This window comes from Varroa destructor, unplaced genomic scaffold (assembly GCF_002443255.2).
Source record: "Varroa destructor unplaced genomic scaffold, Vdes_3.0 BEIS01000006.1, whole genome shotgun sequence".
Taxonomy (NCBI): domain Eukaryota; kingdom Metazoa; phylum Arthropoda; class Arachnida; order Mesostigmata; family Varroidae; genus Varroa; species Varroa destructor.
The window spans coordinates 31,046,401-31,062,003 of record NW_019211459.1 but is presented as its reverse complement, the minus strand read 5'-3'; the positions used below and the strand labels follow the sequence as shown (position 1 = coordinate 31,062,003).

General features: G+C 37.3%; 2 protein-coding genes across 6 annotated transcripts; both read left to right on the top strand.

Annotated features, from left to right (window-relative positions):
- The first annotated feature begins 3,647 nt into the window (after window positions 1-3,647).
- On the top strand, window positions 3,648-9,963 carry LOC111253146 (UDP-N-acetylglucosamine transporter-like). Of its 4 annotated transcripts, none has more exons than XM_022812148.2 (6): window positions 3,648-3,822; window positions 5,472-5,695; window positions 6,868-7,087; window positions 7,494-7,561; window positions 8,230-8,622; window positions 8,840-9,963. In XM_022812148.2, the coding sequence occupies exons 1-6, from the start codon at window positions 3,663-3,665 to the stop codon at window positions 9,041-9,043; spliced, it is 1,269 nt and encodes a 422-aa protein (XP_022667883.1). In that variant the 5' UTR covers window positions 3,648-3,662; the 3' UTR covers window positions 9,044-9,963. The 4 variants fall into 4 exon arrangements, with proteins under 4 accessions (XP_022667883.1, XP_022667882.1, XP_022667885.1 ...); XM_022812147.2 differs by having other exon boundaries at window positions 8,801-9,963; XM_022812150.2 differs by lacking the exon at window positions 3,648-3,822 and adding an exon at window positions 3,899-4,222 and having other exon boundaries at window positions 8,801-9,963.
- Window positions 9,964-11,401: 1,438 nt separating this feature from the next.
- Lamtor3 (Late endosomal/lysosomal adaptor, MAPK and MTOR activator 3) lies at window positions 11,402-14,858 on the top strand. 2 transcript variants are annotated; one of them, XR_002674499.2, is made up of 6 exons: window positions 11,402-11,682; window positions 12,543-12,635; window positions 12,914-13,013; window positions 13,373-13,391; window positions 14,327-14,391; window positions 14,582-14,666. XR_002674499.2 is itself a non-coding variant. In XM_022812156.2 (5 exons), the coding sequence occupies exons 1-5, from the start codon at window positions 11,671-11,673 to the stop codon at window positions 14,693-14,695; spliced, it is 384 nt and encodes a 127-aa protein (XP_022667891.1). In that variant the 5' UTR covers window positions 11,410-11,670; the 3' UTR covers window positions 14,696-14,858. The 2 variants fall into 2 exon arrangements, 1 of the variants encoding a protein (XP_022667891.1); XM_022812156.2 differs by lacking the exon at window positions 13,373-13,391 and having other exon boundaries at window positions 11,410-11,682; window positions 14,582-14,858.
- The last annotated feature ends 745 nt before the right edge of the window (window positions 14,859-15,603 follow it).

Genomic DNA, 15,603 nt, shown 5'->3' with positions numbered 1-15,603 from the left:
TGATTTCAATGACTGCTTAGCTGGTAGAATGGGAGGTTGTGGACAAAGACGGAAGGCATAGAGCTACCGGGGTGCGAAGCGGCTTTGGCTTATAGGCGACGACGTATTGAGTACTGCTTGTCACCCCAGTCACGAAATCGCAATCATAGAGCTCAGACAACGATGATGATGACGCTAAGCTAAACGGATTATTTGGACAACTTTTTTGAACTAAGAGAAAGGTAAATAAGCAAACAGTGAGTCGTTAAATGCGAGAAAAACTGATAAGTGTAGGCGGTAAACGATTTCGGATGAAAAGTCAGACATTATTCTTCATTGCGAAGTCCAAAAACGGAGTGCATACGTTGGATTTGAAAGGAACGGTTGAAACAATTGCGGTTACGTATAGCACTTCATACGGGGGTAATGCTGGAAGGGGGAGACACGGACAACAGATCTAGCACAAAGTATACACAATGAACACAAGCACACAATAGCAGACACCCCCTTCCAACCATAATATACACGAACAAAACACATATACGGTCAGAACAACAGAGACAAATTGCGTATGTTGCATATTACGTTCTTAAGTCATGTATTATTATTATCATCATTAGTTAACTACTGCTCTAATGTTCATTCATCGTACTGTTGTTATTACTGAGACATGTGTAATAATTTGTTTTTGATACTGGCGGCTTACTGTTTAGTTAGCCTCATTGAAGTGAAGCAAATAACATAAGATACACAGATCCTAATTGCGATCTAAATAAACACTTACGTCAGAAAACTACAAATTTTGGAAAAAGAAAAGCAAGGCAATGAGAGGAATGGATGGAATTGCTAAGTCTAATTCATAAATAAATAACAATAACAATTATTATTACTACGTATCTACGCGCTATGGAAGACGATTGAATAAAGAATAATAGGGATAATGACTTTGAATCAAAAGCTCTCTTTTTCTACATGTTACCGGAAAATGCAGAGAGGTCACAGTATGTACTTCTTTCAAAAAACGTTCTTTTTTTTGAATTAATATAGGTTTTTATAAAATTGAATTTGATTTATTTAATACAAGCAGGTGTAGAACATATCACTTGTGTGTTCGACTTTAAGTTGCGGATAAATGCAATGTAAACAGGTATCTAGAGTTGTCTCCGTGATAGCGCAATAGTAACCTGCTTGCCTATTAAACTTAAGGATATATGAGGTAGTCTGTTTTAAAACTGGGCGTAGGTAGGCTTCGTTTTGCGCTAGCCATTCGAAATGATGTTTGCCGGCAGCATAGGACATAAAACTCAAAACATCTACGTGTCTGAATGACAGTTTATGGCATTACTCTGTTTTTCTTAATTTTAAGTGATTTTGGAAAATTGTGAAAGTTCATACGAGTTACCTTCAAGGCCATAAGCGATACTAACTAACACACTTCCAAATCCAAGGTTTCCATTACGCCTCAGAAAAATCTCTGAAATATATATAGCTCAGGAGGTGCTCTCCGTGTAGATGTTTTGAAATTTTTAGCAGATAGCTACTTGACTTGATATTACTGAAACTAAGTAGCATTTTTTTTATAGGTAGCCGTTACCGGTTTGTTGCTCATCGGGGCATCACAGATCAATCCAGTGGCCTCAGACATGCTGCGTACTTTTATTTACTATTATTTACATAGGTTATTTCCCTAGGCAGTGGCGTAGTTACTAAATTTTACATATACTTTTTAGACACCTGGTTGCTTTGTCTTTGAGCTTCTGTTTATTGGTGGTAAGAATCATATTCAAGTAACCAATGTGCAAAAGGTACAATAGCGCGGAGTAGTTAAGTGTACGATTTTGCTTGCTTCACAAAGCTATATGCAGCCTGGATGGATAAAAAAATATGGATGTGATATATTGGTATGATAAATAATTGAATCAGTAGTAGAGTAATACTAAAAAATTGGTGTGAAAGTGAATAAAATTCAAAGTAAATTGAAACCACGTATTTAATGGAATTGATAGCGAGAAGTGAGCGGTTGAAAAATACATCTCACGTAGTAGTAGCAAAAAAGTAGTGTGATCACAGGCAACGTTTTATAAAGTATTCAGGTAAGTTGCATATAGTCGAGACCTCAACAACTAGAAGCAGAAGTAACGAATTTGGTATAGAGCAAACGCATGCTGGCGAGCGTGAATGAAAGATTGTAGCTAGTCAATTAGTGTAAAAGTAATACCCATGATTTTTTGGGCAAAACCAATCGGGTGTAGACGCACCTCATTTCATGCTGGAAACAACTTGTCGTTTGAGGTAATGCCCAATAGCAATAGCGGACATGAAAAGGCCGGTACGTAAAGACGTAAAAATAATGGTGGCACAGGGCGAGGTATGTGGGTCTATACAGACCTTGAAATGCAAAAAGTTAGGGAATTACTTTAATACATGATGCACAGATATAAGCGACGATACTGCGAGTTAAATCGGAAGATTCGAAAATAACTTCATTTGGATATTACGGTCGTTACTTACTCTAGGAATGTCTCCGTATATTCTATCGTAACTACCGGGACAACGTTATTGCCTATGTACGTTGCATCGTCGACATTCACTGATTTTTAAGAAAGAAAAAAGAAAATCAAGTGCATGACACAAGCCAAAAAAGTCAAGATGTAAGCAAAAGATTATAATTCAAAACTGTTTAATAAAAGTGGTTGCGCAGAATTTATCCTCCAGTTTATATATACATATATATATATATATATATATACATTTTATCAACAGATTCTGACCTCTGCGCATGTCAATTTTGTGTCTCGACACTCGTTACTCGCCATTTATTAAAGCCATTTAAAAACTTGTTACTTTTTTTTACTAGTGATTTTTAGCGGGCTGACATTTTAATTTTCATATTATATAATAAGTAAGCTAATGGTATTATGCAAGCCTGTTTCATTAGTAAATGATATGAACTTGGCGGAGTGATATATTGGAAGTCTCCATCAAGTAGATTTGGGTTTACCCTTGCTATTTATTACTAAAAAAATAGCCGCAAGGAATCAAATCAGAAATGCGCCAGTTGAGAGCTAAACCTTAATTTTACTAGACGAATTTACAAAATTGGTACCTTGGCTAATTTGCTTCACTTTAACATTGGCTGAGTGAAGAGGTAACCGAATCGAATTTGCCCCTAAATATTACTTCAATGATAAAGCTCGTGTGGGCTATAAAATACAAGTTAATTAATTAGAGAAACAATACATTCACTTCAAAACATATTATGCATTTCTATACAGCTATTAAACCGTTAAACTTATTATTTTTTCTACCGTAAATTGCCGTTAGTAAAAACTTATCATATATATATGTTCTATCCGCTCATCCGATTTGCGTCAAAACATTTTTTGCCGGTTCCCTGTTCCGGCTTTCCGTGCGTGATTCGAACGCCACCTTGCTACCATGAATCTAAGAAAACCGACTGTTTTTTCATTACATAGATAAGCCTTTGTGGCATGTTATTTTGTATTAAGGTATACATAATAAGCGAGAATTTCAAAATGCTAGCATTCCACCAGTATTAATTTATATGTGCTTTGTTTACAGTTGTTTTTTGGAGACTGCTTTATGATTACACCCAATGGAAAGCTCCGGTCTTAGTTGCTAATCAATATTTTTTTGAACGCGTGGCTCTAATAACTATTGACATGCGGGCATCACCTCCAACTTTAGCGTTGGCAAATGGTTTGATATACATATTGAGAAAAACCCAAATAAGACCAGTAACAGCTGCAGATTGGATAGCCAGCAGCCGACGGAAAGAAACGTGGCATGTAGTACTTAACGTTGGGGCCAGCACTCGGCAATGTGAGTCTGCCCTTCGCGGATTTCGGTAGGACACTAATGTCATAGGTCCCTTCTTAAATGACCTCCATAGTAATACCTCCTTACAGCTTAAATCAGGAGTGATTTAATATGCGATAAGTAAAGGCAGGAAATCACTCGCAGGTTTGAGAAAAAAACGCTGTGAATAGTATAGGCATACGGGCTCGCGAGTGACATTGCTTGTTTGCGCGCAATCTGTGACCTTTATCACACGCACAGTTGTTGGATATTGCTGCATCTAGGTTTAACAGCCGTCAATGATTCGGTGTCTGCTAAGATGGTGCTGGCAGTTCGTTCGAGAGTGTTGGTGGATAGGGCAGCCGACTAGTGAGCCTACAGCTGGGCCGGTTTGATTCGATTTGACCTAACGACGGATATGCAGGTGATTGAGGAACATGAAATGGGGCCACCGGATGTCGGATGAATTTTGTTTTTAGTGAAAAAGTGAATAGCTTAGCATAGGCTATACATGAGTTGTCGGCATATGTATTTTTACTAGAGAAGATCGCTGTCAGTGCGCGACAGTTGTAGATATCGCTACGCAACAGCATTTTCCAGTGCCCGCGGCTCGCCTGCCATTCATTCTACTGCAAGCGAAGAACTGTAGTACCCCTGAACTGAACAAGTATCCGCAAAAGGGGTGTTACACAAAGGTTGTACAGCTCCAATACATCGTAGAGGCCTGTATGCGTTTAGCAGTAAGAGAATACTTTATTTACCCATTAGTGGACGCGTAACATTAATACGAATCTACTGCTTGATTCATTGGTAAAATTGGGGTTGCAAAAGAAAAATTACATTCAACAGCTGCATTACTAAACCGCTGATTTAGATACCTGCGTCAATAAACATTTGTTTGTACAAGAGTACCTTTTCAAGTGATCGAAACAGTAATCGAATATGTAATATTTCATTCGTTTGTACATATGTACATTAAAATTGCGATATGGTTTACATTGCAATAATAGCTCTTGAGCGATATTGATAAATTAGTGATTGTTCGGGGACGACGGTTTACTCTTCATTGAAATACAGTAAATCTCTAATACAGTTTCACGAATTGATTAGTGCAATTTTCACGAATCTGAATATTCGTCTTTTAGCGAATGCAGATGGAAGTTAATTTGAACAGGGAAATTAATTCTGTTTTCTTACCTGGAGAATGGAATTCTACGAGATCGAGATGAAACTGTACAGTGATAGAAATGTTCTGCACACCCTTAATTAGTTGTGTGCTGTGTTATCTATAGTGCCAGTCTCGATCGATCTGTGTAGATCTTAGGTTCGTATGGTTCTCGTTTAGTCAGTCTCCTCATTGCTAAGTGAAAAATAGATCTAACAGGGTATTGTTATATATAACCTGTATATTTTATATTTGTACTATATATTTTCTTGATGATGATATTTTTTCTCAAACTCTGATTTTCATAAAAATTAATTGACGAATGCATTCCGAGTATTTGAATTTTTTTTTTTAATTTTTCGTGTAGTCAACCAAACCAAAAAAGAAAGCAATAGAGCTAAGGAAAATAAGCATAGTCGATATAGATATACACCATGTAACGCAGGAAATGATGCACACCGAGCATATGTGCACTATATATAATACTAACTATATATTGTACTTGCAGGCATTCGATCTCTGCAAATTCTAAATTTAACAATCGCAATGGGCAGAGACACAGATAATAAGGACAAGGTTCCGTTGATCGAGCACCTGTCAACAAATGGCCGGGGTAGCACTGGGCATCCTGCAGGTGTAAATCGCGCGCTCTACAAGTATATTCCGTTGACTATCATTGTCCTACAAACCACCGTAATGGTTTTATTGCTTCGCTATTCAAAAACGCAAAAGGTGCTTATTAATTACGATACCCTAATGGTAGCAGATAGTGTTTCTGGTAGTGAAAGACTTGTAGGAAAATAACCGACTTCCGGTTCAACTTGTTTATCACTTTTAAGTTACATATGATAACTGTGTATGTCATGTGCGTAAAGTATCTGAATAAGGCACGTAAAATTTATACTCAGTTTAAGCTATAAAGCTCGTGCGTGTTTCGTAATTTCTTGTTATTGTTTTGAATTTTTAACTTTAAAATGTGGTAAATCAATTAAAACATAGTCGTATTTATTCGGGAATTCATACGGAAAAAATAAATAACAATTTATTCATTTCATCACACGTGTAGTATTGGCTCTAATATGGTTTACGATTCTAGATTATTGCAATGGAATTTCACTTGTTTCGTTTGAAACCATCTTCACTTAAGAGTCGGTGTCACCACTTTCCCATTGGTTCCCAAGTGGCTCTAGGGTGGGAAGTGATCTTTGTAATAGTTTTCAATATGGACTCTTATCGATATCGATTATCTTAGACCCTCTCATTCAAAAAGAACCGTAACATGATTGATAAGTGGAACGAACGTTAGGATAGCTGCGCAGTTTAAGCTAGGTAAGCGTTTTTAGCTTAGAGCAAAATTTAACTTTAGAAACAGGTGTATTTGATGCAACCCGGACGGTTTGCGTATTGAAGTGTAAGTCTATACAAAAATAGCCATAAAAATATGTACATATTTAAAAAGCAACTGAAATATGGAAAACGATTACTTCTCTCGATGCCTACTAACGCATGGTAAATGCCATAAAATAACTTTACCTCGTGATTGTGAATGGTAATTTGAAGGTAATTTGAAGTGAACGAAAACAATTTACAGGAATTTGGTAATTCATCACTTTAAGCAATTACTTATACAATTTAATTACAAGCTTATTTTATATTTGTCATACAGACTATACAAATGGGACGACAGTTCTCTTACATCGTTGTGATATCAAAATATGGCGTCACTAAGCGGCTTTCACCTGAGCGAACGCCACACAGTTTAACGTCGAGTGCACGCGAATCATATGCACACACGTAGCTAAATTCCTCACAGGAACGCTCTATCACTCCGCAGTGTAATAACCGTTTTTTTTTTTTATTGTTGTTGACGCTGTTATTGTTATGATTATTATATTTTGGCAAAGCTAAACGAAGGCCAAGGAAGATATCTGTCATCGACCGCAATTGTTGTTAGCGAAGTGTTTAAATTGACCGTGTGCTTCGCTGTGTTATCGTACCGGGGCAGTGTAAACGAACAAGGCGTAATTGGCAGGAGTAGTGGCGGTCTCAGCGGTCTATTACGGACACTGCGTTGCGAAGTCTATGGAAAACCTATGGAAACTTGCAAACTGCTTGTACCTGCCGGTAAGCAGTTTTTTTAACACTCCTCCTAACCGCTTCTCCACCACCCTTACAGCTGGAAGTCATCGATTAGTAGAAATCCGTCGATTTTAGCTAGCGTTAGATGCAGTGTATTAGTTGCTCAGTGCAATTTGCGTATGTCATTAACATCATATGATTTGCTGCAAATATAACCTCTTTGATTTTTTTCCTGCTTCATACTTTAATTTGTAATGGTCACAAATTCAAGTTTATTTGATCCTCATCATCCGAAATGGCTGATCATTTTATTGAGGCTGTGTTAAAATAGAGGGATAAATATAAGCGTAACGGATAACCGTATGAATAATATTTTTTAAACCAAGTCATCTAGAGAAATTTGCCTGTTTCCAAAGTCAATATTTTTTTTGTGAATGTGCTTCTTCTATAGGTCTATATACGATGCAAAATAATCTACTGTTCCTCGCTCTGAGTCGACTCGATGCAGCAACGTATCAGGTAGGTTCTGATCTGTTGTATAAACTGTTCAAAAGGCTTCAGCATGAGCGTTTTCATGTCGACTAAAATAGATTTGCACTAGCGCACTTATTTCTCTACGGGTTTACAGTTTGTCAGTGTGATATAAGTGGAACGGACAGAATTTGGAGACAGCCATGTCCTTAGCTGTTTGATCGTAAGCATACATCTAATAGTAGGTACCTTAGGTCTACTAAGAAATGTTCATGAAGGCTTTCGAAAGGTTAGTGCATAGCAATCAAATCTCTGTTTGCAGGTGGTTTACAGATTTCTTAAAGAATGAGTCAGATGGGCATTGAGACGTGCGCGTCCTCTTTGCCACAAGTCTCCTTTGATATACGGCCATGTTAGTCGTCGTGAATTCTCGAACTGCTGTAGTGCTGAAATTCTTAAAAGAAATCAAAGCATTCAGTCCTCGGGTACGCTTGACTTGCCTACTCTATTATCATTATTACGACTCACCTATTTACGTGATTTGCAGCACTCCGTGTACGGAGATGAGGGTAGCATGGTTGTGCCGTACCGCTAGTTTAGCATATATCGCTACGTTAATCTTGATCAACGCCACAGGATATACAGTGGGGTTAGATTTCGTTTTAGATCTTTCCGGATCTTTTGTTCACTAACATTACGATCTGTTTTTGCGATAGGTAACTTACCAGCTGAAGATATTGACAACGGCGCTGTTCAGTGTCCTGCTGCTCAAACGACGTCTCTCGTTGCAACAGTGGATCTCATTGATTATGCTTATGTTTGGTGTGGCACTCGTCCAGTTGCCAGCGGACTATAAAATTGGCGAAGGTTCCAGTAATGAGGTGGATTCTAGCGGAATGACGCTCAGTCGGCTAGTGGGCTTAGCAGCTGTCTTACTAGCGAGCCTGTCGTCTGGCTTTGCTGGGGCATTCTACGAACGTCTACTCAAACGGTCTACACAGGAACTGTGGATTCGCAACACCCAGCTAGCTCTGTTCGGGATTCTTCTTGGGGCGGGAGCTGTTATTATCATGGACCTAGAACGCGTTCTCGAAGGAGGATTTTTGCAGGTATGAATAACGATTTAATCACATCTGTCTTATATAAACGATACACGTACTTTACTTATCGTGTATCGGAAAAATCGAAAAAAAAAAGCCTCAAAAAGGCATCATTATTACTAACTAGCCTATATTTGTGTTTAATTTTCATTATTTTTATGTATGCTTGGTTGGTTACCGCAAACAGGGTTACGATGCTATTACGTGGGCGGTGATTTTGCTACAGGCGTTTGGCGGCCTGGCGGTATCATACGCAACGAAATACGCCGATTCGATATTGAAGGGCTTCGCTACTTCGATTTCTATCATTTTGTCAACAATAACAGCATGGTGCATTCTCAACGATTTTGAGCCTTCTATGAATTTCTTTATTGGAACGACAATTGTTATCGCAGCGACAGTTCTGTTCGCAATGCCCGTGAAGAAATGAGAAGACGATGTGTCCTGACGTTTAACAGTCTCCCGTCCGACATGACCAGTTGCTCAGTTGACATCAATGTCAATACAGTGTTAACGGCTAACCTGGGCTGTTTTCGCCAGTGGATATGGTTTTGTGTGCCTCTACACATTATGCTAACCTAGTCGAGTTTCTGATTGTTACAACAGGTTAAGTTAAATCACGTTTGACATAGTGGCTTACGTAGACACTAGCATCTCCTTCCACAGTTGTACATATGCTAGCACGAATATAAGAAAGCGAGGTCGCTACACCCATTATTTCACTCTTCACTAGCCTCTCTTTATGCAGTGTAAACGAAAAGGGAAGCAACGCCGACTGATTGATAGATTAAGATCTGGCTAAATAATCGTTTGTATGTACATACTGTACATAGAAAAGGTGCGGCCTGTTTTGGGAGTGATTGTCATAACAAGCGATTGGATAAACCGACCGATAACGGAACTAGTGACGTATTTTTCATAGGTAGCCGTCCAGTTTGATATATTTAGAAATAAAATATTTAATATCCAATGTCCAGATATTTTAGCTAGCTGAGGTTTCTGATGTGCCGTTGGCCTGTCGTATCAGAATGATAGTGACTGATGTTAAGAGCTCTGAAGATGCAGATGACTGTAAAAATAACTTTTTAATAAGGTTATTTGCTTAGTTTGTGGTTATTCCAATCTAGAACATAGTGCCAAGTTTATAACTACTGATCCTGATTTCTTTCTTTTTAATTCTATTTTCCTAATATTCTATATTTTCTAGGATATTCGAAAAATGGCTATCTGGAATACATAATGTTCCTGTTACATAATATAGTGCACTCATGATGTGTGTTCTCACTTATGTGTATTGTACCGATTAAGGTAATAAATAAATACTAAACGTTATTATAAACAATAAACAGACTATTTCGAACAATATTTCAAAATATTTTGACCAAGACCCGGCAGCTAGATATGGCTATAAACAAAAACATTCGACTGATGTTCTTCTTATGAATGTTCTAATTAGGAGCTGTGGCAGTGGTCCAGGTGTATAGATAAATATAAAAAATGAATATTTCAAGAGTTTATTACATCAGGATCCATACTTTAATTAAAAGGTTGTAAATTTAGTTACCATTCGCGTGCACCCGTAGAATAAGCTAAATGTGTTTTGAAACGTGAGATTCTTTACGGTTAAGTAGGCTTACGTCTGGCTTGAACGACCAAAAGACACTTAACTGTAATCAGTTAGTTTTAGATAAATGATCTGAAACGAATGTAGAGGGCTAGAGAAATTTTATCAAAAGCAAAATCTCCGACTTACTATAAATGACTAGACCTAACATAAATATGATTTATTATCATGTTTGGTCTTCTTTATGGACCTCATCATGTAAGATCATATGGACGCATATCTATAATATATGTAATCCCCATGCCTTTGATATCTATGCTAAATGGGATCGTAACCATTTTGAAATATAACGTTTCCTCGAACTTCATACGTATATCTTTGTTAACAAAAATCAAACATTTAGTTTAGGTTTGCGTATATAAAGCAATTTTAATTCCGTACAATTGGATATGTTATTTATAAGTTTTATGTTCATATGCAAAGTATGTATCAGGAGTAAAAATAAATGAATCGAAAATTACCATTGGATAACGCTCCGGGATTCCAGCTCATAGAGACAGGTTCAACGCGTACCCGCAACAACGACAAAAGAGCAGGTGACCGGGGGCATGATCACGAATGGAAAGTTGTTTATCGAAATTCCACAGTGGCCAATACTGCGCACAGTGCGGTTACAGATCATTTTATTTTATTTAGAGAGTTAATCCCTGCTTATTCTAAAGAACAACGCCTTGCAAATCTGTCTGATATGTGTCATGCTGTTAACATCATGTTAACAAGCTGCAAATTATTTGTGTCGCGTATTATTGTATTAACTAAGGAAATATATAATGAAGTTCTCGACAACACTATCTAGATGTAGAGGCAAACGTTTTCTAAACACACCGTATGATTTAGGGAAATTGTTTCTAGTAACGAGAAGCTGGAAGAGTCATTCAGAGTACCAATTATGCCAAGTTTACTTCTGCTATGAGTGAACATCCGAACCTTTCAAATGCAGCTTTGCTATATTGGAAGGTTCGTTTTGTATCGAAGCCGAATGAATACTTTATTCCTAAACAAATGCCCCCCCAATGTGTATGTTTGAGTTGACAGAACCTGCGTTCCTCAAAATGATCTCTATGAGAATTTCGACTTTTTGCTTGTTAGTTTTATTGAGCCGGCGAGTCGCACGTGGGAAAAACACAAGACGGCGTTGTCCCTCTCCACATTAGGGGGCCGTCTGCTCTAAACGCCGCAAGCCCAAAAACAAGGATATAGAATGGTGTCCTTCTTTTACCAAACGCAGATCCAAAACATCAGCTGAAAGTGAAACACCCCCGTATCACTAAGCTATTACAGTTAAAGCTTCATAGTTTTAATTTTTGTTTTAGTCAATTATTAGTGTAAAGCCATCGGAAGGAACGGAGAGTGATCTATGGTGAAAACAAAATTTGGTTGCTGCGAGCTGAGTTATCAGTAGTCTCAACTGGATCTGTTGGAAGACTTAGAAGATGGGCTTTGAAGTGAGTTGTATTGTTTATATATAAATTCATTGTAGCAACATACCGGTGATTTGAAAAAAATTAATACAAAGACGCTCCTAAGTCGAATACAATCAGATGTATGTGTTTTCTAGAGCTTCAAATATGTTATACCTAAATGCCAGTCTTATTAAAAAGCTTGCAGGAACGGATTGATAAGACTTGGCATTAATTCATGCGCTGATATAGGCCATGCCCTCAAAAGTCTGCCATCCGGTCGGGAAGTGGAAAAATCTACTCTTTAGAAATTTTCGAATTTTAGAAAAAAATACTTCGTCATTTCCGACATGGAGCTGTACGCCCAAAAAGAATATTAAAAAAAAAGTCATTGTTGGTCCCTTAACTCAGAAAGTTATTGGTTCCTTTGTAATTCTGTTTCTGTTCTGTTTTCTTGAATACTTTTTTTAAATTTTTAATTTTTGAAATTAAAATAAATTTTTATGACCCAGCGTTCCCATTAACATACAGTAGCTTTATTAAATAAAGCTAAGCTATGCGGTTAATTCAGCCACCTTTATTAAATAAATAGTGGTTAACTTCTGTGGTTTTTGCCACTTTCTTCAGTATAAAGATGAACTCTTTTCAGCTTTTAATGTAATGACATGTAATGCGATGACATATTACTGGGTGCATGAAAAAGACGGTATTAATATTTTTATCCTACAATTAAATTTAAACAAGGTGGCGAAACAGTTCGGGAACAACTATCCACAGTTCCGTGCACAATCATCTTTGACCTGTTTCGTCTATATTATTAAATTATTATTAAATTATGCGTAATAGCCTATAAAAGCGAAAGTAAAAATTATTAAGCTGTTCCGCTTATTACGACGGTTTTATAGGACGTACGTGAACAGCTGCAGCAGTTGATGCAACGGGTAGATGGTTTAAATGCTATCGTGTTCTCCGATCGGGACGGAGTTCCGGTAGTCAAGGTAGGACGTCGTTAAAGCTTACAAAAGTCAATTGTATTTCGTCTTGCAGAATTGATCACGACTACCAGTTGAAAACCCCACGACTAGTTAAAATAATTTATATGTCCGTTTCGGGGCAAATACAAATCAAAATTTTTCCAAACAAAGGTTTTGTACATCCATACAGAGACGAGTACACTTAGTTGTTCTAAGGTTAGTTGAGTTTGACTAATTTGCTTGAAAATTACTTTGGTAAATATAAGTATTGAGTTGGTCGAGTATTTCATATGCTGGTTTAGGTCTGCCGAATAGGACAAGATGCGTTTGGAAACCAGATTAAGTCGGAAGCATTGTCCAGTTCCGTTTCAGCTATGACTCAAGCTGCAAGACTTGGAATGGGTAAGATTATTAATATCCCGTTACAGAAAACAGATTCCATAGGTAAGTATTCCAGTATAACAGAGAGTCAAATTAGTAATGGTACAGCGATCGATAAGATGACAGTTTCGTTAGTGATGTCGAACAAATTTATTTAACCTTGTAAGTGTTAAGATTTCGGGCACAAACGTCAAGAGGTCGTGACTCTCACTTTTTATTGATGTTAGGTCGGAGTATAATTTTCGGTGTTCTACCACCTCGAGTGTCTAATACACCAAATTTTAGTATCATTATTTATCTCAAGTATCCGCTGTCAGTCTCCATAAGCGTCCTCTATCCCTCAACCAATATGTTTATTCCTTTTCGGCAATAATTTTCAGGTCTGGTGTTGCAGAACAGGTCAGCTGGGTTTTGAGAGTGTCTTCCCTATAAATTGTACGGTTACGAATTACCTTTGTCCGTAATCAGAAGAGGTGATATTTCATCGGAGCGAAGTTTGGATAATAAGATCTCCCTCAAGCTCTTAAAGCGTGGCTTTTCCGATCTTTGCCGAGTGCGGCTTGGCATTGTTGTGAAGAAGGATGACTTGCCTTGTCGATCGAGTTTTTTCTGTTGGATAGCCTTGTTTACCAGGTGCAAGTACGCCATATAAAGGTCATTGTTAAACGTCTTCCAATGCACAAGACCCCTCGGCTCCTACTGAACGGAAATTATCGCTTTTTTTTGGTATGGGGATCCGGCTTAATTCTAAGATTAAACGTATTTATTGCAGCTACCCATTCGTTTCTCTGCTTTATGTCGGCTCGAAGACGTCATCTCTCGCCACCGATGACAATTCGGCGTCAAAACCTGTCATTGTGGATTTCTGTTACTTTGTATCGGACGAGTCGTTAACGGCCTTCCGAGCTTCTTGAGAGCTTCCATTATTCAATTGCTAACTCCTGACTACTTAGCATAAAGCCTTACAATAGTCTGATATTTTTAATTTGTCTGCTTGCTGTACACGTCACAAATATCCCAGGCTATTTCGGCAGCCTGTGATCTCTATTAGAGTGAGTCGAACCTTTTCCGCCTAGAACTTTCCATCTTTAGTGCCTGCACTCGGCATAGAATTTCGCTCACTGCACAATGAAATTATAACAGATTCACGGATGAGAGAAAGCACATTTAAATAGAGTAGGCAAATGAAGGAGCAGTAAAGGGAAAAAGAAGACTAATCGAAAACCAACTAAAAATACTTTTATTCTAGCTTAATGTATTATGTAGTATTAGGCTAGCAAAATAGAAGCTTCTCATTTGATATCCGATTCGTGCATTTATCCCAATTTCTACAGGAAATGTTAAACGTATGGTCGTTTGTAAAGAGTCCAATCAATTAGTGTGCTTCAACATGAAACAGGTAAGAATTACTAGTGAGTCCTACGATGGAAGAAGTCTAGGCTTCTACTGTGCTGACGTTCGCATCCATTTCTTATGAAAGGTGAAAACTTCTGATCTAGACGTAGTTCTATTGTTATACAGCAGCTTAGCTAAATGAAAATTTGTACTGCCTTTGTTATTCATATGCACCTTTACATTCCTGATTCTAGGTCTGCGTTCAGTTATTCGCGTCGTCAGCGGCCACTACGGGAATGTTACTGTGTCTTGAAAATGAATTGTCTTCTCTTGCAGAAGATCTTGCTAGGGTCATTGAAACATCCTAATCCCACATAAAGAATATGCTGTACGTATTTTCAATGATACTACGAATTAAACATATTTTTTCTCTACATTAATGTTGAAAATTATGTGCACATGTTTACACACACGTATGCATACGTGTCAATAATAAAGTGCAGTTAATTTTATTCGAATTGATATCTTTCATCGATGGTGTACTTTTATTTAACACGCTACGGTATAAGGTAGATAAATGCTGCTATGCACGACATATGCTATAATATTAATAGATTATTGCGTATGCCAATCTTTTTGTTTATTACTTTACCTTTCGGAAGTCCTTTGAAAGCTATGACTATATAAAGCTATAATTATAGAATTATATTGTTACTCTAAGGAATATATCGTCCTTCAAGTGACAACATCTGTTGTAGGATATTTGGGCAAGTATTTACTTTGAATTAAAAAGAGAAATAAAACATGTCGCAAATGTTGTTTTTTTGCTACCGATATACCTAGAAATGTTTATAGCCGTTAATAAAGTTAAAATTTCGTGATCTGGCCGAAACAATAATAATCATAATAATAGTGTGGTTTGACCATAAGCTTCACAAGTTAAAAATTAAACAAAGGGCAATGAACAAAAACGGGCTTACGCCTATGGCTTTGCAATATCGTGGTAGAAAGATAAAGTTATATTTCCTGAAAAGCTCGGTTAGGATTAATGATCAATGGTTAATCCATAGGCTAATTGAAACTAATCAGTCGCAAACTTCACGATCTATTATATATCTTGTTATATTATTATGTACCGTAAGCATACGAAACCAAAACGAAATTAGGAATAATTATAATTAAAAAATGTAAACATAAAACATAATCCATGAAAATTCCAAAATTTAGTAATAATTTTGGTTAGTGAATTTTATGAACCGTCTTTAATATGCAACCG

Excerpts from the sequence above, each read along its gene's own strand:
- LOC111253146 (XM_022812147.2), top strand. The coding sequence starts at position 3,663 with ATGCGGGCATCACCTCCAACTTTAGCGTTGGCAAATGGTTTGATATAC. Across the intron at positions 7,088-7,493 it reads CAAACTGCTTGTACCTGCCG|GTCTATATACGATGCAAAAT; the intron begins GTAAGCAGTTTT and ends CTTCTTCTATAG. Across the intron at positions 7,562-8,229 it reads TCGATGCAGCAACGTATCAG|GTAACTTACCAGCTGAAGAT; the intron begins GTAGGTTCTGAT and ends TTTTTGCGATAG.
- Lamtor3 (XM_022812156.2), top strand. Across the intron at positions 12,636-12,913 it reads ACGGAGTTCCGGTAGTCAAG|GTCTGCCGAATAGGACAAGA; the intron begins GTAGGACGTCGT and ends ATGCTGGTTTAG. Across the intron at positions 13,014-14,326 it reads AGCTGCAAGACTTGGAATGG|GAAATGTTAAACGTATGGTC; the intron begins GTAAGATTATTA and ends CAATTTCTACAG.